Below are 27382 nucleotides of genomic sequence, written 5' to 3'. Positions count from 1 at the left end.
ACCTCCTTGAGTAAATCCCACTTCAAGTTCTTTATGTCGATAGAAATTTAAGATGTTAGGTAGGTTTCTTGTAGACAGAAACCAACTGGAGAGTAGTGGCTAATTAAGACTTTAATATCATTAAGGTTGCTAAGATATCCTCTACAATTCCATTGTAGAATGTAAGGCATTACTGGTGTTTAGTAGAAGAAGCTGTATCTGACTGTTTCTTTAATGTGGCTGGCTTATGGCGTTCAGGCTTTGGTTTGTTTTTTTTTTTTTTTTTTGAGAAGAATGGCCGACTAGTGTCCATATCTTCTTCCACATATAATTCTAGGATTGGGTCTTCTTGTCTGGATGAGTCAACTGTATCCATAGATGTTTCTTGGATATTCTTTTTTAAATTTGAGCTTTGATTATTCAATGTAGATGGACTCACTTGGGGAGGAGAAGGAGATATAGCTGGTACGGTAAGTGCAGTATTATTTGCCTGGTTCAACAGTTTCAGGATATTGGACTGTTGCTCAGAGAGAACAGTCTGAGCCCAGTAAGAGACTGAGGTGTTTGAAGGGACTGTAATATCAGTTTGGATGGCCACTGATTGATATTTTTGCGCAATATTAGCAAATGTACAATTATTTATACTGGGAGCAATTAATTTCCGTGCTTCTTTAAAGCTTACTTTATTTTCGATCTTATATTTAACGATTTTCTTTTCAGTTTTCCATCTGTCACATGTCCTTGAATAAGCAGGATGGTTTCCTTTACAGATGGAACAAGTCATTTCTTTTTGCCAAACAGTCACTTTGTGTTCAAAGGACCCACAATTAGGACAACATGGATTCCTCTGCATGCCATTTGAGAGTGGCCATATTTTCGGCACTTAAAACATCTCAATGGGTTAGGAATAAATGATCTAATGCAGCAAAATAGATAGCCTGCTTTTATCAATGGTGGTAGATTTGGCATGCTAAAGGTTAGAATAATATTCCTTTTAGGTGTGAGTGTATTTTCTCTTTTAACCATAATTCTTTTCACAGCAATGACATTTTGATCTTGAAGCGCTTGTGTTATCTCCTCCTCCACGACATTCAATAGATCCCAGCTGGATGGTTGCATGGGGAAAAACTTTTACTGGAATTCCAGCAAAGCTTGTAAGTTTTAGCAGTTTCTCTGAATGTTTATGGTTCACTATAAAGTCCCCTGATTGCAGTATCTTGACTGTCTTAGGAGATCCTGCCAGACTTTTCAGGTGTTACCGGTTATGTTATTTTGGTTTTAGGAGCATTAGCAATTAATTCCATATTGCTCCGGGAATATGTGGTGGTCATTAATTGACCTTTCCGCATCCTCCGTATTTGGTGGTGATGGGCTCGAATCCCCGTCTAATCAAGAAGCATGTGCTACGCACTGCTGCTCCTTCCCACCTGGCTACGGAGGCACCTGGTGTTACTGGATAAGGAATGGAGAGAGCTTACTGAGGGGCTGATCTGCAAGAGAGTGCATTATAAGAAATGCAGGACAATCTGATGCTGAGAAAGTAGTTTTCAACCTCTTGGGTTGCGATGTGTTATGTTCAATGTCTAATTCTGGCTGAGAGCTTGTCGGCTCTAGAGGCGGAAACGCATTTTGATCCATGTTTGCTCCTTTTTGGCAATAAAATGCAAAGCAGTTATTATTTTGGAGAATAGTGAAAAAAAGTATGTAGAGTGAAATCTGTCTTTAATTTATAGAAGGAAATGAGTAAGAAGATTATACACAGAAATTTCTTGAACCATTTCTTTTATTCTGTACTTGTGTGCATGCCCACATGCATGCGTATACACACACACGAAGCTAAAGTGTAACAAGGATGGCAATTCACTGAAGAAGTGGTACAGGAAGTACCATCTGTGTTTCTTAAGAAATTAAAGAAACATTTCACTCTACTCCAGTTGACGTGCTTAGATTTTCACTATTTTCCTCATTTTTTTGCTTAATATTTATATAATTGGTTAATATTTTAGCTATTCGTGATAGTGATTTTCCTTCCATAAATTTGAAAGTTGTATATCATGCCTCCAAGATTACCAAAAAAACAGCTATTCTTTGATCACAAAGAAAAAAGAAATCTACAAGCATAAAAATTATTTTTAAATTGGAGGATATAGTCCTCCACATGACTAATTTTATGAAAGGCCATGCAACTACTGACGGGTTAAAATTTGTAAAACTATTCTGAGTATTATTTTTTAAAATGTTAATGAATACAAATGAAATCTCCCAAAATGTTTCTCTACAAAGTAAGAATCAAAGAAAAGATGCAACAGTCTTGAAAGCAAGCTTATAAAGCATAAAGCGCCAGCAAAAAAAAAAAAAAAAAAAAAAAACCTTTCTCACACTGACTTGTACTAACAATGGAGAGCTTGGTGTCATTAAACAGGTTAACACATGGTAGTTTATGACTCAAACAAAAACATATTCTATATTTGCTTCCTGTGCATCCAAGAACATTCAGTGTTAATTAAAGTTCCCCATAATTGAGATCTGTGTTCCTTCAGAGATATGCTCCACAATAGATGCAGCTTCACACTTCAATTTTTTCATGGAAAAAAAAAAGATTAGCATTGCCTCGACGTTGGATTTTTTTGCATAAGACTTCTTGGGCTGTGGGGACATTTTTGGGTGCCATTCAGATGATTCCACCTTGGTCTCAGGGCCATAAGCAAACACCCAACTTTCATCCATAGTGATTTTGCTATTTCACACTTTCCTTCAGTAAATAATTAAGGGATTCAGTCTGGCAAATATGGTGGCCAAGGCCATCCAATCCCATATCTTATTGGATAATGATTAGTGATTATTCTATCATTAGATATTCCTTCAGGAAATGAACAACTATATTTGCCAGATGTGGTCTTGGCCCATTTTATTGGAAAATTGTTCACTAATATGTTCACTTCCATGTTTTAAAGAGCCAGAATGATGTGGTCTTGAAAGAGTTTCAGACAGTGTTCTCATTAACTCTCTGAAGGGCATGCAGATTTTCTTCTAACTGACAGACACAACACACCTTGGAACAAAATATACCAGCGCCTCCATAGCCAGGTGGGAAGAAGCAGCAGTGTGTAGCACACGCTTCTTGTTTAGACCGGGGTTCGCGCCCATCACCACCAAATACAGAGGATGTGGAAAGGTCAGGGAATGACCACCGCATATCCTAGAGCAATATGGCCTTAGTTGATAATGCTCCTAAAAACCAAATAACTAACAACTAACAAAATATACCATTTTATAATCTTATAATTTGCATGGAAAATTTTAAAGTTTTTCACTTTTTGAGGTGACCCTTTATTTTCAAACTAATATGAACACGACTGTGAATAATCTATTTTGCATATTAAAAGCTTATATTTTTGATTATTTTTTAAAATAAATCTAAATAATATGTCTTAAGTGTTGGCCCTCTATCATAATCTGATAAAGATAAAGGAAAAAAAAAACAGTTTAGACATGTTTTTCATGTGTTAAAAAGGCCAAAATTTGATGTTACCTTCACTGCAGCAAAAGAAATGTAAAAGAAACTAAAATCATATAAATTTCGCACTGCAATAAATGGTCTGCCACTAAGAGATGTAAAAATATCTGAAGCAAAGTTGTGTTTCCACTGGGACACATGGATCAAATGTGCCTGATTCAGTAACTGGATGGGCAGGATGCTGCTAATTTTAAATTCTTGTTTTTCAACACAAGATAATTAATATGCATGAACAGGTCTAAGAAAACACTTGAGTTTTTTTTTTTTTTTTTTTTTAATAACCAAAATTCTTCAATAAGAATACAATAAGGTGATCAATTGTGAACACAATAACTAAGGAATTCATAAATTAGCATTGATGTCACCCACACAGATTTTGTTCCAATTAGAGAAAAAAAAAAACTGCTCTGGCATAGTTAACACCAAGGTACTTGCATCAGAGGGTTAACTGTTCACCCAAGGAGACTAGTTTTGATATTTCTAGCTGATGAAATCATTTCTAATTTAAGATTTTTATGAATATGACTACTTATTATTCTCAATACATAATACATCTGTCATAACATATGACATATATATACATGGCGTTTCAAAAGGGGCACCTCCGTAGCCAGGTGGGAAGGAGCAGCAGTGCGCAGCACACGCTTCTTGATTAGACCGGGGTTCGAGCCCGTCACCACCAAATACGAAGGATGCGGAAAGGTCAGGGACTGACCACCGCATATCCCGGAGCAATATGGCCTTAGTTGCTAATGCTCCTAAAAATCAAACAACAACAACAACAACAACAACAACAACGTTTCAAAAGTGATGGTCAATATTTTAAAGGTGAACTGTACAGACAAAATGCAAAAAAAATGTAGTAAACATGATCCTTAAGTGCATTGTTTTCAAGATATTGCACATTTCTAGTTGGGATCCACCACTGACAAGGTGAACTGTACAGAGTTGGGATCCACCACTGACTTGTTTGTTTAGGTTAAGTTATGCTCATTCTCTCCCTTTCCCCTTTCTCAACACTCTGAGAAGTAGCAGGCATACTCCCAGGGACTCACATCTGGTGAGTATGGGCTTGGCACACCCAGGGTCCTGAGCTGGATATCATCATTCTTCTCTTTCTTGGTGATTCCTTTCTACTTCTGACTCTCTCTCTCTCTTTCTCTATTATTATTATTATAACAATAATAATAGTCAACATGGATAGAGGTTAAAGCAACGAAGAGTATGCAGACATGCACTTCAAGAATGGTAAAGCCAACAACAGTGCACTCGAGGCTGCACGTTTATACCAAGAAGCATTTCCCCACCGAAGGCAGCCCAACAAGCACACATTCATCAGGGTACATCAATGCCTTAGAAAACATGGGTACTTCACACATGGAGTATGAGCAGGTAGACCCAGAAGCATAACACCTGATGTTGAGAAAAAGGTATTAGAAAGAATAGAACAAAATCCAGGAACTTCGACAAGGAGGATTGCTTTGCAAGAGCATGTACTGAGTCATAGCAGTGTGTGGCGAATTTTACATCGCCAATTACTGTACCCCTACCATATCCAGCATGTACAAGGTCTCAGCAATACAGACTACCAGAGTGAACTTCTGCCAGTGGATGCAACAACGGTGTGTCCTGAACCCCTAATTTTTAAACAACATTTTGTTCACTAACGAAGCTGGGTTTACTCATGATGGTATTTTTAATTTTCATAACTGTCATGTTTGGTCCAACAAAAATCCTAATACAATTTATGAGTCACAACATCAGCAATGTTTCTCGTTGAATGTCTGGGCAGGACTACTAGGAGACCATCTAATTGGACCACACTCTCTGCCAAACAGGAGAGCTGTACCTTCAGTTCCTGCAGAATATTCTCCCAGACCACCTTGATGATGATAATGTTCCTCTCCAGCAATGCCAGAACATGTGGTTAATGCATGAGGGTACACTGGCACATTTTTCTCGAGTTGTGACTTGGTATCTAACTAGAAGGTATGGTCAATGGTGGATGGTAGAGGTGAGCCTGTAATGTGGCCCCCCAGATCACCAGACTTAAATCCTATAAATTTTGTACCTGGCGTCATGTAAAAACATGGTGTACACTATTGACATTAACACAGCTGAGGAATCGCAGTATCGGGTTGAAAGAGCCTTTCAGCAAATCAGAAATGACCCAGGAATGCCTGAGAGGATTCGCAACTCAATGCAGAGAAGACTACAAAGCTGTGTATGGATGCAAGGACAGCATTTTGAACACCTTTTGTAATATCCTGTAACATGTAACATCTATAAAATCCGGTGGTGTTGAAGCAAAAAAATTAAAAATGTATTATCTGATGTTTAATAAAACCACCCTTAGCAAAGAATTCATAGCTTTTTGCTAAACTAGTTCTCCCATAGTCAGTAGCGGATCTTAACAGAAAATGTGAATTATCTCGAAAACGGTTCATTTGAAGCCCAATGTTCACTGGGACTGTTTTTTCGACTTTAAATTATTAACCACCATTTTCAAAACACCCTGTATATATTGAATCATATATATACACATTGAATCATATATATATATATATATATGTGTAACTATATATATATATATATATATATATATATATATATATAGTCACATTTAATAATGTATTTTCTCACTTTCCATTTCTTATCTATTGCTCAAAGGACAAATTTAGAAAATTCATTATTCAGTATGGCAGGAGAAACGCTGTCACATTTTTTAAAAGAAAACAATTTATAATAGATTTATAATATATACAACAATTTATATTAATAAAGATGTTTAAAACTACATTTTAATCTTTAATATGTAGACTTCAATTTAAAACAAAACAAAACATTTTAAAATTTAAAATGTTTTGTTTAAATTATTTAAAACAAATGGTTATAATACTTTTAAGCATGCTTCTTGAAACTGCAAAATATTTCTTAAACACTTTTTTAAATGAAACTGAAAGATGCATACTATATTATCATAAAATGAATGAATTTCATGAATTTATCTATTTATTTCAAATCAGCAGAATATTAACTAATAAGTACATTATTTTATGTTACTGATACTCACAACGAACACATCCAGTCTTTTGCTTGCCTCATCAGATGAAATACCTTCAACCATTGGTCCACCCTGCAAAATAATTAAATGATTTGGAATGCACTGGTGATAAGATATGGTCAATAAATGATAAAGAATCAAATAAATGGTAAATATCCAAGAAATCAAATAATAATTTTATAATTATTATTTTCTTTGATTATTATTTTTATAAATAATAACAAAAAAAGAACAAAACATATGAAAGCTTTAATAAATGGATGATATCATAAAAGCATATATCATTAAGTAAATAACTTTAACATAGCACTAACAAAATAAAGAAATACTCTTAATAAATATGAAATAATAAACATGGACAGCGAATTGAGAATAAATGCTTCTTCTTATTATTATTATTATTATTATTATTACTACTCGTATTAATTCTCCTGATTAGGGGTTTCCACCCCATGGGAGTACTTCTACCAAGTATACAGGGGTGGTTGTTATGTTTGGTGAACTCCAACTATCCTACAGATGTTCAGAATTGAACTTTCTGGAGTTCCTTGCAGGAACTCCAGACCCTATATAACAGCCTAGCATCAATAGGTCTCTTGGAGACCTATTGATGCTAGGCTATTATATAGGGTCTTTGGCACGATACTGGTGGTTGATGTGATAATCGGGAAGATCATATGCCACACCTCTTTGTCTCCTGTCTGAGCTCCATGTGCTTCCCGATCTTTTCCTCATGGGTCTTCTGGAGTTGCCAATATTGAACACTGCTATGTATATCAGATAGGTAGCCTTTTCCTTCTTGTCCACAAGAGTTATGTCCAGTCTGCTGTGTGGGATTATTTTGTCCATTATTATTGCGTGGTCTCGGTACAGCTTGTGGGTTGGGGGTCTCTGGTATACTGCCTGGGGTTCACACTTGAATACGGTACACTTTCTTTGATCAACTGGTATTTCCTTGCTAGCTTCTGATGTATTATCCTTGCTACCTGGTCGTGTCTATAAGTGTATGGGTCTACAAGTGTATGATCACCTTGCATCCCGCAGTGATGCGTTAGATCGTTTCTGAGGCCAGGTGGTACTGTCAACATGTGTCATCTGACACTCAAAGCTCCTTGGCAAGTTATTTTCTATAGATTCTGGTGTTGATTACCTGGTACATCCTTGATGGCGAGCATGAATCCTTCAGTCTCGAGGAAGAGCATCCTGCTCATGAGCCATACATTGGAAGCCATTTTATCTGTGATCTTAATGGTCACTGAAGTGTCTACCACGGAGTATCTCCTTTGACCATCTTTCTAGCTTTGTTCGTGCAGCATGGGCAGAAGGTTTGGTTTGGTTTGGTTTGGTTTTGGTTTTATTGGCGCATTAGCTACTAAGGCTGTAATGCGCCAAGACCAGGTCATTTATAAAAAATTTTAAACTTTCAGTGACCTAATTAGTTAGGTCACTATGTCAAAAGGTATAACAAATATATAAAAGAAAAATGTAAAAATTTTATATACGAGTAAAAATATTTATTGATTTTAAAAAGCTAAAAACAGCAGACACATTGTCATTGTCAGATAAAATCTGACTGAGTGTATATGGCTCAGTCAGATGGTTAAAAGCGGTAAAACGGATATTGCTAAAATCTGGACATTCAATTAAAATGTGTCTAATTGATAAAATTGTGCCACAGGACTCACACATAGGAGGGTCATCAGCCCTCAGCAAAAAAGAATGAGTCAAATGACTATGTCCTATGCGGGTCCGGGCAAGAACAACTTCCTCCTTACGATTCCTGTGCAGACTAGACTGCCAAGGTTCAATTACAGGCTTTATACGATATAGTTTATTCCCAATCTGTCCATTCCACAAATCCTACCATTGGGAATGTATCTTCTGCTGTATTGTTTGCCTGTAGTCTGTATAGGGGACTGACAGGCAGCGATTATTATTGGGGATTGCTGATTTGGCTGCGGTGTCAGCCAAATCATTTCCCCTAATCCCAATGTGGCTGGGAATCCAGCAGAAGCACATATCATATTCACGTCCACGGAGGAAGTGAATCTTCTGCTGGATACTAGACAGAACTGGATGAGGATTATATCTTACAGATATTAAAGCCTGTAACATGCTGAGCGAGTCGGAATATAAAATGAACCGTTGGTATTGGCATTCACTAATGTGATCCAAGGCTAACTATAGCTTGCAGCTCTGCAGTAAATATGCTGCATTCAGAGGGAATCTGCTCCGATGTAGTGCTGTCTGTAAAGACAGCAGCAGATCCCACATTTGATTCCGACTTCGAACCATCTGTGTAGACTGGCACGAAGTCAGAATATTCAGTTCGGTGTGCTGAATGAAGCTGCAGGTAGACAGATGATGGAGTGTCCAACTTTCCCCAATTTCTAAGAGACAAGTCACATGCCGGGACATGAGCATGCCAGGGTGGAGAGGGTTGCTTTGGTGTTTGGGCAACTTTGTCTACCTTGATATTGAGTTCTTTGAGTAGCTCTTGGAGACGAATACCAAAAGGACGATTGGCAGTCTTACAGGTATTGTATAAATTTTCCCATCGTGGCTCAAAAACGAATGGCCACGTAGGATGGTCTGGCAGGGATTTCAGTTTTAAAGCGTACTTTAAAGACAACTGCTTACGTCGAAGCGATAACGGTGGTTCGTTTGCTTCAATGTATAAACTCTGGACAGGAGATGTGCGATATGCTCCAGTAGCAATACGTAGGGCCTGATGATGGATGGGGTCCAGCCATCGCAGGACACTGTCTCTGGCTGAGGAATATACCTGGGACCCATAGTCTAGTTTGGATCGCACAAGTGCACGGTAAAGCTGAAGAAGGATACATCGGTCTGCTCCCCAAGATGTAGAGGAGAGCTAGCGGAGAATATTAAGCCCACGTGTGCACTTTGTGCGGAGTTGATGGATATGATCCAAAAAGGTCAGTTTTTCATCAAATATGAGTCCCAAGAATTTTATGTTCGCTGCTACTGGAATAGCATATTGTCCGAGCCTTAATTCGGGTTCAGGATGAAGATGACGCTTACGACAAAAGTGTATGCAAACGGTCTTCTCCGGCGAGAACCTGAAGCCATTAGCAAGTGCCCAGAAATTCAGATTATCAATGGCTTTCTGCAGTTGTCTTTCAATAACCCTCATGTTGCACGACTGACAAAAAATGCTAAAGTCATCAACATAGAGGGCACTGTTTACAGTTGGAGGAAGTTGTTCTGCGATTAAATTTATTTTGATGGCGAAAAGCGTGACACTTAATACTGATCCTTGTGGTGCCCCCTCCTCTTGACTGAAGGAAGGAGAGAGTGAGGATCCCACACGAACTTGGAAAGATCGATTGGCTAGAAAGTTTTTAATAAAAATTGGGAGTTGCCCCCTAAGACTAAGGCTATGCAGATCTTTTAAGATGCCAAATTTCCAAGTTGTGTCATACGCTTTCTCCATGTCAAAGAACACCGACACCAAGTGTTTGCGTTTTAGGAAAGCATCCCGGATGGATGCTTCCAATCTAATTGGATGGTCCAAAGTGGACCGGTTCCTTCGGAAGCTGCACTGGATGCTGGAGAGAAGGTCATTTGATTCTAAATACCATATTAAACGAGAATTAACCATTCTCTCCAGAATTTTGCACAGACTGCTAGTCAGAGCAATAGGATGATAGTTGGTGGTGACTTTTGGATCCTTTCCTGGCTTAGGAAAGGCAAGAACGATTGCCTTTCGCCAGGAGTCTGGAAACTGCGCATGGGCAGAAGGGGACTCTGCTTAGGTTGCTTTGGGTATGATGCTGGTCTACCTTCCTTACATGCAGGAGGCCTGGACCACGTCCAACCACCATGATATAACCTGTGAACTGGTGCACCAGCTGGATGAGACCACCTCCTCCAATATATTAGCATTAGTAGTGGCATATAATGCAAGGAAGCAAGCTATACAGCATCAGCCAAAAAAAAAAAAAAAAAACACTTCCCATTCACTCAAAAAAGTTCCGCAACTCTTTCCTCAGTTTGAATTTATGCTCACTCAAGTACTTTTCATAATCTTGGAAACAGGAAGACTCCTATCAGCACTGAGCTTGCTCAAACCATTCAAAGCCTTAAACATCTCAATCAGATTACCTCACAGGTGCCTGGTCTCCAGATGCTGTAATTTGTAGAACTTAAACCTTTCTTGATAAAAGCAACCCATTGCCCCCCTCCCCACCAATCTTATTGCCCTATTCTGTACTTGTTTCAGTAGCTTTATATCCTTCTGAAAATGAGGCCTCAAGAACAAAGAAGGACAAATAGATTGGTTGAGAGTGTGCTAAGGGTTGTCGCTATTAGGAACATCTCAGAAAATGTGGATTAGAGCATGAAGACTAAATAAATCAACAAAAGTTGATAGTTGTGTTTAAGGCCCTTAAAGAAATACATAGAATGAATTAGTGAAGTATTTTCCCATTAGCAGGTGAAAAAAAACAATGAAACACAATGTAGAGTTTTGGAGAGATTAGAAGGAAAGTTTTTGGCACAGTGATATTGATCACTGGAATAAGCTGCTTTCCAAGGTAGAGGCTCTGACAGGGTTCAGTGCTGAAATGTTAGTTTTCAGAAATGGGCAAATTGTGATTGAACTGGATTTTTTTTTTTTTTTTTTTTTTAACTTCCTTGCATTAGGTGATTAATAGAACATCTTAAAGTACCGTATATCAATTAGATTAAATGGGGATGAGACTTAATTGTCGGTACTCACCTCAATTGGCCTGCTCTGTTACATGATGTTAAGGTGGAATAGGATTAAAACTAATTTAGAATACAGATTAAAAATTCTTTTAAAATTAATAAATAAGGATGAAATATCTGTGGTTACGATTTTCCCCGGAAGAAGAAGTGCACCATCTTATTCCACGTTGTTACATATGTGAAATATTAATGTGAAGTATTAATAAACCAACAGTCGTAACGAGAGACTTTCACATAAATGTCTTCAGTTGGCAAAGATGGGTAAAAGGAGAACTATGTATTTAAAGAGTCCTGATTTCCCTTGATGCATTTCGAAACACATGGGAACCTCACTCACATATGTCAGGTTCCAGACTGGTGAAAGATTTGTTGGGAGTTTTGTATTTAAAACATTAAAATTAGTGTTATGACGACACCATTCTATAACGAGTGCCTAATATTGAAAAATTTTGTAACTGGATTTTAAATTAATAATAGGAACAGCTGAATCAATTTGGGGGTTATCATTATGGAAGTGAATGTATTGAGTGAGTTCAGTGATGACGTGATCAGTTTTGAAACTATTAAAATGGTAATAACTGCATGTGCTGGAAGTTTTTATTGTACTGTATTTCGCAATAGTGATTCCGATATAGCATGTGTTTCATCCTGGTTGACACTTGATTACACAAACGACATTATTGATGTTGCATATACAGTAACTGTGTGTTTCTTTGTAAGCACTGAACATAGACCCTAATTTATTATACGAAGAAAATGTTCAAGTTATATCAGTGCTTACAAATTATCATTGTCAAATACTTTGCAAAGTTATCAAGCAAGTCTACAATGGTAAGGGAGAGACGATACATGTATTTTGTTTATTATCCCGGTTAGTGTTTTGATTGTGCGGATTGTTAATTCTGTATTCGGCAACAGAAATTATGTGATAGATTAGTTGTAAGGGATATTGTCTAGCAGTAAATGTCTTTATGAGATATTAAAGTTCTGTAACTAAATCGTCATGTGAAGAACTGTATTTTATGGCATTATGAATCTGATTGTACAGGATGGATTATTTTATACTGAGGTGAGTACCGACAATTAAGCCTTTATGCTATCATCCCCATTTAGTCTTCCTTGAATTATTCAAAATACAGTGGACTTCGTTTATTGTGATCACTTGGGGACTCAACTGATAAAAATAACTGATGAAAATAAAGAATGTAGCTGTTCAGATTTGATTTTTTCATGCAGAGCACAAATGTGTATATAAAAATATGAAAATGAACAGAAAGAAAACATTAAAATCAAGCAATATAAAATATTTTAATTTGTGCGTCCACTATTTCTTTGAGGAAGTTATCAATATAAATGAAACTGTCGTCAAGTTTCTGCAAATCAAAATAAACAATTAAAAACAAAAGGAAAGATTAAAATCAAGATTTGGAAAAGAGTTGATGCTCTACCATTAGCATTAGCAGAGGCATACGATGCAAGAAAGTAAGCTTATGCAGCATCAGCCAAAAAAAAAACTCGCTCCCATTTCATCACTCTGTTCGTTTCCAAATACCTGTCCAGCTCAGCCTTAAATTTATTTAGGATATCAACTTCCACATCAACTTCCACATAAAAGATGGAAGTATGTTCCAAAAATCAACTACCTGCTGGCTAAAGGGAAACTTCCGCACATCTATTCTACAGCTGTCTTTCTTCAATTTGAATTTATGTCTTCTCAGGTGATTATTCTGAGCAAGAGGAAGAATCCCATCAGCATTGAGCATGCTCAAACCATTCACAGCTTTATACATCTCAATCAGATCACCTCGCAGGTGCCTAGTCTCCAGACAATGTAATCTGCAAAATTTAAACCTTCCTTCGTAAGAGCAACCCTTCGTTCCATTCACTAATCTTGTTGCCTTCTCTGTACTTGTTCCAACAGCTCTGCATCCTTCTTAAAATGCCTCCAGCCTTGTATACAGTACTCAAGGTGTGGCCTGACCATTGCCTTATACAACGGGATAATCACCTCCTTATCCTTGCCAGAAAAATTCTTGTATCAACACTGACTGTCCAGCGAAAAATTCCTGACTCGACACTGCACTATCCAGCGATGTTGACTGGCTGCACTTCCTTGGATTTTATGTGCTTCTTAACAATAGCATAATCCCTCCTCACTTCATATCCTGTCTATCCTTCTATACACATCTATACACATCGTACTCCCCAAATTCCAATTCTGCATTCCTTATATCTGTGTGACACCACATCTCTGATATCCCAACAATATCTGTCTTTGATGTGTTGACTAGCACTTCAAGCTCATTGAATTTATTAACTATACTCCTAGCATTGGTGTACATGCAAGTATACATGCACCTGTTTCTACTCTTAGCTACCCTAACACACCCCAAGTGTTTACTTGTACTGCAGATTCCCAGCAGTCTCTGAAATGCACTGCATCTTGTTTTCCAGGTTGCTGCTCATTTCAATAGAAGCAATGCAAGAATCACTTTCAACTCTGCCAGCGCTACTGTTAATCTATTAGTCCGTGTATCACCCCCAAGCTAACAGTTTTCCGACCCACCTAACACTGCCTCGATAGTATCAGCAAACATTCTTGCACCCTTTCTATTTAAGATATATCCCATCCCTGTAGAAGCAGTCTCTGCTGTTCACAAGCACAGACCAGGCTGACAAAAATTCTACCCCTTGAGCCTTGCACAGTCTCTCCAGGGCCAAATTGATCGACAAGGCTCTTATCATATACTCATTCCTATTGTCTGGGCGAAATTGCAGGCACTTTCAAATTCAAACATAATTCACAGCTTTTTTTTCAACAATTTTAAAACGCAAACACTTGGTGTTTGCGTTTTAGGAAAGCATCCCGGATGGATGCTTCCAATCTAATTGGATGGTCCAAAGTGGACCGGTTCCTTCGGAAGCCGCACTGGATGCTGGAGAGAAGGTCATTTGATTCTAAATACCATATTAAACGAGAATTAACCATTCTCTCCAGAATTTTGCACAGACAGCTAGTCAGAGCAATAGGACGATAGTTGGTGGTGACTTTTGGATCCTTTCCTGGCTTAGGAAAGGCAAGAACGATTGCCTTTCGCCAGGAGTCCGGAAACTGCGCATGGGCAGAAGGGGACTCTGCTTAGGTTGCTTTGGGTATGATGCTGGTCTACCTTCCTTACATGCAGGAGGCCTGGACCACGTCCAACCACCATGATATAACCTGTGAACTGGTGCACCAGCTGGATGAGACCACCTCCTCCAATATATTAGCATTAGTAGTGGCATATAATGCAAGGAAGCAAGCTATACAGCATCAGCCAAAAAAAAAAAAAAAAACACTTCCCATTCACTCAAAAAAGTTCCGCAACTCTTTCCTCAGTTTGAATTTATGCTCACTCAAGTACTTTTCATAATCTTGGAAACAGGAAGACTCCTATCAGCACTGAGCTTGCTCAAACCATTCAAAGCCTTAAACATCTCAATCAGATTACCTCACAGGTGCCTGGTCTCCAGATGCTGTAATTTGTAATTCCGGTAATTCCGCTGATCTCCTACTCTTAATATCATTAGTGCCAATGTTACAACAATATCACCTTTTGTAGACTTAAAAGATGATATCTGGTCTACAACATCATCAACCTTTGCCCCTGGCAGGCATACCCTGGTCCTGTTCCACCTGTCCTTTTTACACATTATGTTCCCTGTTTCCCTGACAATTGAGTCACCAACAACTATTAGTTCCTGTGGGACCAGCGCATTCTGCCTTGGGGATTGCCGCTGTGTTGCGTGATAATCAAGTGTAAGCTCTGGCATTGATGTGGGCAGCTGAGAGCTTGATTCCCCTTGGCAATATCATGTCCCTTTCCTGACTGCTCCACAAACATCAAACAAGTAGTTTTCAAACATTTTAAAAGGCTGTGATTCAGATGGCAACTGTCCCCCCAGTTCTCTCCTGAGCCATAGCACTCCCATTAGCTTGATCGTTTTGCTTTGCTGCTCTGGTCTGAGTCATGATTTCAATAAAATTTCAATTTCAGTACAAAATTATAACCCTAAACTTATATCCCAATGCAGTTATAACACTATATATATATATATATATATATTTTTTTTTTTTTTTTCAGTATCGAGTATTATCTCTGAGTTTCGTTATATAACTTCTTATCAAGTTATGTATTAATTAATAATATTACGTTTGTAAAATCTGAGTCGTTATATGTATTTAGCTAAAAAAAAGTACAATTTAATTGACAATGAAGTTTAACAAGATTAATAAATTTTACTGATTAACTGATAATATTATACACTATACTAAGCTAACGCTATCTAGTACGGGATATAACATTGTATCGTATAAAAATGGCGGCAAGTTAAGAACGGTAAATCTAAGGACACTAAGTATTAATTAACTTCCAAAATCTAGTTATCTAAATTCAGAATAAACAAAGGATCTTGACTAGGTCTATAAGCTACTTATAGAAAATAATTTAATATAACAATTAAGTCAATAACGGCTAAATATAGCTAAAAACTTTGCATTCGCCAGACCTGCAATACTTGTAAAACACATGGATTGGATACCCTTACCAATACTAAGTAATAACCTACAAAATCTATCGAAGTTAAAAATTAAACTAAGTATCGCAACTAGAAATATAAAGCTACTCTAGAAAATAAATTAATATGCCAATTTAAGTTAATAAAACAGAAAAAATTAAAAAAAACTTCTCGATTATCTGGAGCCGTAAAAACTTTGCTTGCACAATACTTTCTTTCACAGAGTAATGACACTAATAACCACATGAACTGTACAAAATAAAAGCAGTAACTGGGCAAATAATGAATCAGAGTTTAAGAACAAATCGGGATGTTACTTAATCACTTCCATACATATGAGTAAATGCAATAAAGGAAAAAAAATAAATAAATAAAAGCAATAACATACACTGATTACAATAAAAAACATTTTGTCTATGTATCAGTATATATCTGACCAGAACTTTGTAAAAGTTATAATATTAAATGAATGACTACATTAACTGTGATCAAAATAACCAGCATGCCTTAACATAACAGGACTTAAAACATTGATCTGTCATACAAAGAATTCACTGAAGAGGCCTCTGGAGTCAGGAACACTGTGGTTCATCTATAATGCTACTAAAACAGTGACTCAAATAAAAAAAAATCTTTATTAAATATACGGACTGTATATTAAAATAAAATAAAATAAGATAATATTATAGCAAGAATGAAAAATATAAAAGTGCTAAAAGGATTTTAATATCATCTTATTTTATTTTAATATACAGTCAGCATATTTAATAAAGGTATTTTATTGATTTGAGTCAGTGTTTTAGTAGCATTATAGATGAATGTCTCAAAGAGTTTTGAAATTTTAGAGTAGGCAAGAGGGGGAGAAAATGTGAAGCATCAGTAGCATATTAAATTAGACATAATTTTCATATAAAGCATACAAGGAGTTTGATTATCAATAAACCAGAGTTTATTGCTGCTTCAGGCAGTCAGTATTATGTGAATTTAACTAAAATAAGCATCATTTTCACCTTTTTATGTGACATTTATGTGATTCATGGAGAGGTTTATGTGGAATAGCTGTAGAAAAAGAGTTGGTAGTTTTGTTTTGTTTTTTTGTTTGTTTTTATTTTTAATCTAGCACATAATATTTCCAGTTTCAGCTAGACTGTGAACAAATTTCTGAAGCCCTGCTTCAAATACCACTCTCTACTTTATAAATTTCTGCCAGAAAAGATTGCGTTTTTCTTTTATATGGGTTTTAATGGAGATTCCAACTTAACCAAGGAATGTACTTGTGCATTTTAATTCTATATCACATTTAATCCTGATATTTTAGATTAGAACCACTCTGCACCATTTATCAATTCACCCTTTGTGTTTCACCATTTGAAGAGAACCCTGAAAATATTAACCCCGGAGGCTCACATCTGGTGAGTATGGGCTTGGCATACCTAGGGTTCTGAGCTGGATATCATCATTCTTCTCTTTCTTGGTGATTCCTTCCTCCTTCACTCTCTCTCTCTCTCTCTCTCTCTCTCTCTCTCTCTCTCTCTCTCTCTCTCTCTCTCTCTCACTCTCACTCTCACTCTCTCTCTCTCTCTCAGGGTAACTTGGAAATTTTTTTTTGGCTGGAGCAGCATAAGCCTCACGCTTCCTTGCACTATGTGACTAATAATAATAATAATAATAATATACAGCTTAACATAATGTGATGTTAGGGCCAGCCTTAGCCCGACTGAACAAAATTGGACCCTGTACTCTTGTGGCCTCATGCATGACAGAAAAATTAAAATTAAACAAAAAAATAAAAAAAGAATAGATGAAAAAAAAATGATAAATGAAAAGAAAAAGAAGAAGGTAAAAGTTTTTTGTTTTTTTTTTAAGTTTAGTTAAAAAATTGATTTTAAAACAGTTTTTAAAGTGCGAAGAACTCCACTGAAACCCAAAACATTGACCTTTTTTAGATATGTTTAGAAAATATGATTAGCATTTTATCAATGAGTCCAAAGGATGCAGAAAAAAATAGTGTTTTTATTTTTTATTATTATTATTTTTAAATTCATAATACAGTAGAAGTCCGAAAATCTGGACTGCTCAGGGTCTGCGTTGATGCGGATTTTTGGATTTTCTGAATTCTCAGGCAGTACTTTTAAAATTCAAATTTGGCGCCTCTGTAGCCAGGTGCAGCAGTGCGTAGTGCGCACTTCTTGATTAGACCAGGGGTTCGAGCCAGTGACCGCCAAATATGGAGAATGCGGAAGGTCAGGGAATGACCAATGCATATCCCCAGCCCGGATAAAAGGGTGAGGGTTGGCATCAGGAAGCGCATCCGGCCTTAAAAATATCATGCCAAAACACTAAAAAAGGTGACCTCATTTATCATTATTACAGCTAATGACTTGTCCAAGATAAGTATACGAATCCACCTTTTCAATTTCTACTCCTTCAACGATTATATCCCTTTCTGTGGCATACTTGTTCATCATTACTTTTGTTTTAGCCATATTCATCTTTAGTCCAAAATCCTTAATAACTTTGCATAACTGATTAAGGTTTTTCTCTCTAAATCTTTGGGATCGTGGCTTATGACCACAATTTCATCTGCAAAAGGCTTAGGTATTCTCCATTTACACTGACTCTTTTCTGCGACAAGTCTAATCTTCTGAAAGTTTCCTCAAGGGTAGCAGTAAACAATTTCAGAGACATCTCCTTGTCAAACTCCTTTCTCAATTTTAAATGGGATGTCTATGCCTTGTCTTTCCAGTGCCTGAAACATTGCCTTATGCTGTATGGAGTCAAATGCAGGCATAATAGTGGTGCTAGTAGTAGTAGTAGTGGCATGTGATGCAACAAAGCAAGTGTATGAGATTATGCAGCATCAACCAAAAAAAAAAAAAAAAAAAAATCACACAACCATTCCCTCTAAATGTTTCTCCAGTTCCTCCTTAAATTTATTTAACCTATCAACCTCCACAACAACAGATGGAAGTTTGTTCCAGGAATTAACCACCCGCTGGCTAAAAGCAAATTTCCACACATCTATTCTACAACTGTCTTTCCTCAATTTGAATTTATGCCCCCTTAGATTCATAATCTGAATTTGAGGTATTGCTCAAAACATCAAAGGCAGATATTGTTGGGATATCAAAGACATGGTGTCACACAGATATAAGGAATGCAGAACTGGAATTTGGGGAGTATAATGTATGCAGAAAGGATAGACAGGATAGGAAGGGAGGAGAGGTTTTGCTATTAGTTAAGAAATGCATAAAATCTAGGGAAATGAAGCCAGTCGACATCGCTGGACAGTGCAGTGTCGAGTCAGTTTGACATGACATAAGCATTGGGAGATAAAAATTGAGTATGCTATAGGCCTAATGACTCTGATGAGTATAATAAGAAACTGTACAGGGAAATAGAGTGGGCCAGTAAATCACAGAATCTTATAATGGGGGTATTTCAATTTCCCAGATATTGACTGGAATTTGTGGGTTGGTCACTCACACACTAGCAAGGCTTTTGTGGATTTATAGGATGATTGTTTTCTACATCAGCATGTTCGGGAGGCAACTAGAGGGAGTAATACTCTTGATCTGATTATCAGTAGTGATTCTTCATGCTTTAAGAATCTGCAGATAAAGGAACCACTAGGTGGCAATGATCACAATCTGCAGAAGTGGGATTTACTCAAAGAGGTAACTACCATCAGGGGTAAAGGGAAGTTTTTGCTTTCGTAATCGCCTCTACGTTTTTGCTTTCGTAGAGGCGATTACAATGGTCTGAGACAGCATTTAAATTCTATACACTGGGAACAACTGATGATGTTACCAAAAGAAAATTCAAAATGGGAAGCATTCAAAGAATTTATCTTCTAAGCTACTAGGCTTTAAATACCAACTAAGAAATACTGTTCAAGGTTTAGGCCTAAATGGATGTCAGATGAACTAATGACACATATGGCAGAGAAGAAAAATGCATGGGATACATATAAATTAATGGGTGACATGGAAGCCTATGATAGATAATCTGGTCTGTAACCAAGTCACAAAGGAGATTAGGCAGGCAAAGGCAGACTAAATGAGTATTTTGCATCTACATTCATACATGAGGAGTTATTCAGGAAGGCGAATGCCAGAAGGGAAGTAAACTCTGGTAGTGAGCTAGATGATTTTGTAATAACTGAGAGGAAAGTGGAGGAGAAATTGTTGAGGATAAACATAAAAAAAGGCACCCGGGGTGGATGGGATCTATCCAGTTATATGTATTAAAGGAGGCAGCAAAGGAAGTAAGCAAACCCTTAGCCATAATTAAGAGAGCTTCTTTGGACTCAGGGGAGGTACCCATAGACTGGAGATAGGCCCAAATGTGACCCCAATTCACAAAGGAGGATCAATGGCTGACAGAAGTAATTATAGACCTGTGAATTTAACTTCTGTTCCAGGAAAATTAATGGAGGCACTGGTTAAAGAAGTGCTGCAGGATAATCTAGACAAGAGTTCAGTTATAGCTCGGACACAGCATGGTTTTCTTAAGGGAAAGTCTGGTCTGACCAATTTGATTGGATACTATGATGCAGTCACAAAAAAACTGGATGCAGGGAATAACTTTGAAATTATATATTTGGATCTTAGAAAGGCTTTTGATACTGCTGCACTTGGAAGACTGCTGCACAAATTGGAGCAGTGTGGCACTGGAGGCAAATTGCTGCTATGGATAAAGAGATGGTTGAGGGGGAGAAGACAGAGAGTGGTAATCAATGGACACTGTTCATTGTGGACTAATGTTATTCGTGGAGTCCCTCAGGGTTCGGTGTTGGGTCCATTGTTTTTTCTGTATTTATAAATGATATTGATGATGGTATATCAAGCTTAATGTCCAAGTTTGCAAAAGATACAAAGGTTGGCATGGTTGTTAAGGACACTACTGACACTATGCTGCTGCAACAGGATCTGGAAAGGTTGAGCAGATGAGCTGAGGCGTGGAAAATGAAGTTTAACATAGACAAATGTAAAGTCCTACATATGGGAAACAGTAACCCCAGAGCAATGTATCAACTCTGTGGTAATACCATGACAGTGGTAGAGAATGAAAAGGACCTGGGGGTAATTGTGCAGGCACAGATATGAAGTTCTCTGAGCAGCGCAGACAGGCTACAAAAATAGCTCATGGTGTCTTGTCAATGATATACAGGAATTATTCTAGCAGGGATAAGGAGGTGATTATTCCCTTGTATAAGGCAATGGTCAGGCCACAACTAGAGTACTGTATACAGGTCTGGAGGACTCATTTCAAGAAGGATGTAGAGCTTCTGGAACGAGTCAGGAGAAGGGCAACCAGATTACTGAATGGAACAAAGGGGTGCTCTCATGAAGAAAGGCTTAAGTTTTCCAAATTACAGTGTCTGGAGACTAGGCACCAGCGAGGTGATCTGATAGAGGTGTATAAAGTCTTGAATGATTTGAGCATGCTCAATGCTGATGGGATTCTGCCTCTTGCTCAGAATAATCACCTGAGAGGGCATAAATTCAAATTTGAGGAAAGAGAGATATAGGATATATGTGCGGAAATTTGCCTTTAGCTAGCGGGTAGTTGGTTGGTGGAACAGACTTCAATCGCTTGTTGTGGAAGTTGATAGTCTAAATAAATTTTAGGCTCAGCTGGAAAGGTATTTCAAAAGAACGGAGGGGTGAAATGGGAGTGGTTTTTTTTTTTTTTTTTTTTTGGCTGATGCTGCATAAGCTTGCTTTTTTGCCTCTACTAATGCTAATATGAGAAAGCGGAAGAATCCCATCAGAATTAAGCGTGTTCAACCCATTCAAGGCCACCTCAATCAGATTACCTCGCAGGTGCCTAGTCTCCAGCCGCTGCAATTTGCAAAAATTAAGCCTTTCTTGGTAAGAGGACTCCTTCTTTCCACTCACCAATCTTGTTGCCCTTCTCTGTACACACTCAAGCAAATCTAAATCCTTCCTAAAATGAGGCCTCCAGACCTGTAACCAGTAATCAAGGCATGGCCTGACCACTGCCATATACAAAATGATAATCACCTCCTTTTTACTGATAGCAAAATTCCTGTATATCATTGACAAAACCCCATGACCTATTCTGGCACCTGTCTGCTTTGTTCAGAAAACTTCATATCTGACTGCATCACTCCCAGGTCTTTTTCATTTTCTACCACCCTAAGTGTTGTACCGCACAGTTTGAACATTACTCTGGGGTTACTTCTACCCATAAGCTGTACTTTGCATTTGTTAATGTTAAACTTCAGTTGTCCCTTCTCAACCCACTTTCCCAAATTTTCTAGATCCTGTTGCAGTAGCACACTGCCATTACTGTCATTAACAACCTTGCCTTCGACTCTAAGCCTGTATTATCTGCAAACTTCAACACTAAGGCTGATATACCTTCATCAATATCATTGATAAATATACAAAACAACAGTGGGCCCAAGAGCGAACCCTGTGGGACTCCACTAATAACATTAGTCCATGAAGAACAGCGTCCACTGATTACCACTCTCTGTCTTCTCCCACTCAACCACCCTTTTATCCATTGTAGCAACTTACCCTTAATACCATTCTGCTCCAATCTGTACAGTAGTCTTCCATGCGTGACGGTGTCAAATCTTTCCTGAAATCCAATGTATATGATATCAAAATTAATTTTTGCATCCAGTTCCATTGTAACCACATCATGGTATCCAATCAAATTTGTCAGACTAGGCTTTCCATTAACAAACCCATGCTGTTTCTGAATGATTGCGGCAGTCTTGTTTAGATGATCCTGCAATGCAACTTTAACCAGTGACTCCATTATTTTACCCGGAACAGAAGTTAAACTAACAGGTCTGTAATTACTTGTGTCACCCTTCGATCTCCCTTTGTGAATTGGGGATACATTTGCACATCTCCAGTTCATTGATTGCTTTGTTTCTACACAGCCAACAGGCCATGGACTTTGTCACTGGCCATGAATAATACATTTTATAATGCTTTTATATGTACCTGTACTGTTTTCATTTGTGGTGGGAATATTTGTTGTGAAGTGAAGTTACTTGAAGGAGGAACTTGGGAAAAGCAAGTGAGAAACAAAATAAAAAAAATTCAGCCAATCACAGAGATTTTCATTCTACCATTCTGTGATTCTACATTGTCAAGTGCAGTGATTATACATTTTTAAGTTTCTCAGAACATGAAAAGATTTACTCATTACCTCCATTTTTTTTTTTTCTAACTTGTGACAGAAAGGCTGAAGATGTAAGTATATTTATTATTCCAATTTTGATTATTTACAGTTTTCATTCACAAATTGTGGATTCACAATTGTGAATGTGGGCCATTCACAAATTATGAATGATCCATGATGTTGGTGATCATTAAATGTTGTCCAGTTTTAATACTATGTGTTACTCATTGCTATAGATTTATTTAATTATTTACCATTCTTTGCATTTTGTTACAATTTGAGAGAACGATTTGTAATTTTATTACTCTGGTGTCAGTAATTTTTTCCCCCCCTTAATTGAAAATTTGTTGAAGGATCATTTACAGATCAGAGATAGATATAATATGAACATCAAAAGGCTATTTTTATTGTCTGCACCTTTTTTCACCCCTTTTGAGCTCAGTGAACAATGAAAGCACACCTCTGAACAGAGATGTATGCACTGATTTGCTTTACATGTGCAATGCAATGCCAACTTTGTATTGATTCTGTAATAAGTGATTTTATTATTCTAGTTTTTATAAGTTTACATGATGGAACTTTCACAAAATATGAATGGTCCATGATGTAGCATGTTGGAGCATGCCAGCTGGCATGCTCCAACTGGGCTCCACATTTGCTAAGGCCAGCACTGTGTGATGTAATAAACATTATTTAACACACACGTCTTACTCAATATATTTGGCAAAGACACTAATATTCTAGTAAGTGATACTAATTAGTGAATTCTAGAATTACTAGAATATACCAATATTCTAGTATATTCTAGTAATTCTAAAAAAGCTTATAGTTACTGCATTATGATCAGTTATAATTAGCAAAGTTTCTCTAATGGTTGGAAATAATTTACTTACTATAGAGAAACTTTGCTAATTATCAGAATTCTGGTGAAGAATGTGTTTTCAATTCATTAATTTAATCCACTGATAGTCATGTAAAATCATATATATATAAAAAAAAAAAAAGTAAAGTGCAGCCATAATCAACCCACTGCAGGATGGAAGCCTCCTCAACAATTCATGCTGAGGTAAATGGACCATAATCTTCCACGCTGGTCCAGTGCGAGTTGACAGATCGACCGTATTCAGCAGTTAGGGGCTTGAACCCCGGTCTACTCAAAGAGCGTATGCTACTGCACTCCCGCTCCTGACCACTCGGCTACGGAGCCCGTAAATCATATATAACATAATTCCAATTTTATGGCAGATTTTCATCCCATTCAATAGAGACTTCTCGAAATTTTAATAGACACTATGGGGAAAAAATTACCTTAGAAGGAAGTGTTGCCTGCATGAACAAAATGATTCTGTAGTGAAGATTTGAATATCTAACTTTAGTAATAGTGAAAGAAAAAAAGGTGGGAGGGGATCAAAATTAATTAGTTTTCTAAATTTACCTTGCTATATTCAACATCAAATTCAGTAACATCCGATTTGAATGTCTTCACAGCCTGCAGAAGCTCACCAAGAAATATATCCTGTTTTGAACAAACTTCAGAATTCACTGATTGCTGAAAGGAAACATTAATACTACTATGAAGAAGAGACGATAAACAATTCAATAACTGAAATATTCATTCAACTAAGAATACCAAAATGACAGTAAATACTCATTTGTATGCTTGCTAACTTTTCAAAACTAAAAGCCAAAATTTTTTCTAATTCATTCTTTGTGTAATATTATCATATAATATAGTTTCAATCAATTTAAAAATACTGGTTCCCACAGAATTTTGGAAGACATTACACCACTAAAACATCTTGAAATGAAAATTAAAAAAGAAATTACTTTACTCATAGATTAAAGTGCCTCCACTATGAAAATTAGTTTACAATTTTATTTAGTTAATGGGCACATTCAGAAGAGATGCTGTAATACATTTGGGTTTCTTTAGAAATGTAAAATTACAGCAAGTTTTTATTTAAAGCTTTTTAAGTTATAACTGTCTATAATTTCAAAAAGTTTTTATTTAAAGCTTTTTAAGTTATAATTGTAGAGGAAAAGTTTATTACACAGAATTTTCATTGCAGCAGTCCATACACTGGTTAACAGTTAAAATGCCATCACCTCAAAGGAGAAAAAAAAATAATTTCTGCAAAACTTTATTTGGCTGCTTCTTCAAGTAACTCATTCTATTGCTTTATTAATATCAATAGCCGACCGGGCTAGCCGAGTGGGTAAAGTACCTACCCGGCAACCCAAAGGTCGCGGGTTCGATTCCCGCCTCGGGCTTGGATCAAAGTACTGCAAAAACCTTGGGAGGTGCAATATGGCCACAGAAGCCGATGCGCCAACAACTACCAAAAAAAAAAAAAAAAAAAAAAATTAATATCAATAAAAATACATTTCTTTCTTCTAAGCAAGGAGAGTGAAAAGAAAACAATTGACATTTCTTCATTTGCATAGAATTCTCTGAACTTATAACTGAGCAGCAGAAAGTAGTGGAAATTATGTAATTTAATTTAAAAAGTTCGGCTTATACTCTGGCAAAAAAGTAGTTAAGAGGAGTTGAAAAGTGATTATTAATGATATTTATCCATTATGTAAGAACCTGAACCACAGTAAACTCAAACACATGCACCACTGCACTCATGTTAAACACTGTACATCAGGTTTATAAAAAAAAAAAAAAAACCTCCCGGGTAATCATAAAACAATATTCAATTATTTCAGACCTTCAGTATAATCCCAAACCATTCGGTGCCTTAGCCAGGTGGGCAAGAGCAGCAGTGCATAGCACACGCTTCTTGATTAGGCCGGGGTTCGAGCTCATGACCACCAAATACGGAGGATACAGAAAGGTCAGGGAATGACCACCGCATATCTACGGAGCAATATGGCCTTAGTTACTAATGTTCCTAAAAACCAAATAACAAATTAACAAACAAACCCCAACCATTCTTTCAACATGTTTCTATACTTGGTAAAGGGGACGAATGTTACAAGCAGACCAGTGATTCTTAATGTCCATAAAAGATTGTCTAATGGAAAATTTCTATTTTCTTACTTTTTAATTGCTCTATTACACCATTTTACTGATGTTTATATTTTGCCCAATGTTAAACTGATATTTCTAGGAACTGAACTGCCACTCAATAAATTATTTTGAAATACACCAATGAAATCAATGAATAATGGACGAAATCAATGAATGAAATCCATTAATGAATTATTTTGAAATCCACACAATGAAGTATTCTAACTTTTATATTACTTACATTATATGACCTGTTTATAACAGATTGCCCTTCAATTACTTTATTATGAAATGAGCATATTCCTAAATTTTTATAGATGAGCAAACAATGTTTGTGCAAAACTGTACTGTATATGTAATAAATACCGTGGTATTAATTCATGTTAATTTTAATGTTGAGGGTGACAGCATTTTCACCAGAGGCTGGTGCAAAGCAACTTGGGAACATTTTAATGGTATAGGTTTTCTTGAAGTTTGCAATCACTTGCTAGTCCATTGGTTGAAGAAGAGTGGTGTTGGGCGGCAAAAATTTGATTTGAACAAAGTCAAATTGTGCCTCAAGAGATTGAACAAGGTTGGGATCATAGCCTGGCACATTATCCAGGAACAGTGCTTTCACAGGAAGCTTATTTTTCTCAAAATAACTCTTCACTGAAGGACAGAAACCTTCAAGTTCCCATTCATTGAAGACATATTCCATAACCCAGGCATTCGTGTTACTCCACCAAAATGCTCCCAACTTGCTTTTGTTGACCTTTTGTTGTTCTGGTGGTATTAGAGTGATACACAAGCAAAGACTTCAGCATAAAATCCAAGAGGCATTGGCACTCAACAGGAGAGTGAGCCTATCTTTCACAGGCTTATTCCCAAGTAAACTAGACTCATCCTTAGTGATATACGTTCTCCTGGGCATTCACTTCCAGAAAAGGTCAGTTTCGTCAATGTTAAAAACCTGGTGGGTAAGATAATCCTCCGGATCAACAACCTCTTATAATTCAATTTTAGCTGCTTTTTTTATCAGTACTGGATGCCTCCCCATGCCTTTCAACACTTTTGATATTTGCCCTTTTTTGAAGAGGTCAAACCAGCTCTGCTGGCTTTAAAGTCTTCAAAGCACACAGTACTGTTTGATGGAACTTTGTTTCAGATTGTCAGAGATCTGAAATTCTGCGCACCACGCATTGAACAATAACATTTTTGAACAATAAAAAAAAATGCTAATTGGTTGAGAACAATTGTATGAGTGATGTTCCGTGCACCACACATCTGAAAATTTCCCCCCATGTATCGTTCCAGCTATATCAGAATGCTATCACCACCTGCAAATATCATTGGTCCTTAAAAT

The 27382-nt window shown here is 37.0% G+C and overlaps 1 protein-coding gene across 1 annotated transcript in view; it reads right to left on the bottom strand.

Moving 5' to 3' along the window:
• The window catches only part of LOC150085960 (dynein axonemal heavy chain 8-like), a 1559705-nt gene that overhangs the window by 1133208 nt on the left and 399115 nt on the right, over positions 1-27382 (bottom strand). The window contains exons 28-29 of the mRNA XM_090374756.1: positions 24457-24570; positions 6570-6632 (exon numbers count right to left, since the gene is read on the bottom strand). Of these exons, the coding sequence (XP_090230882.1) occupies positions 6570-6632; positions 24457-24570 (177 nt within the window). The remainder of the gene's footprint in view (positions 1-6569; positions 6633-24456; positions 24571-27382) is intronic.

Source organism: Mastigoproctus giganteus, chromosome 5 (genome assembly GCF_048544385.1).
Source record: "Mastigoproctus giganteus isolate SK-2022 chromosome 5, ASM4854438v1, whole genome shotgun sequence".
In the NCBI taxonomy this organism is placed as follows: Eukaryota; Metazoa; Arthropoda; class Arachnida; order Uropygi; family Thelyphonidae; genus Mastigoproctus; species Mastigoproctus giganteus.
Note: the sequence above shows the minus strand (reverse complement) of the source record. Positions and strands in the feature narration are given on the sequence as shown.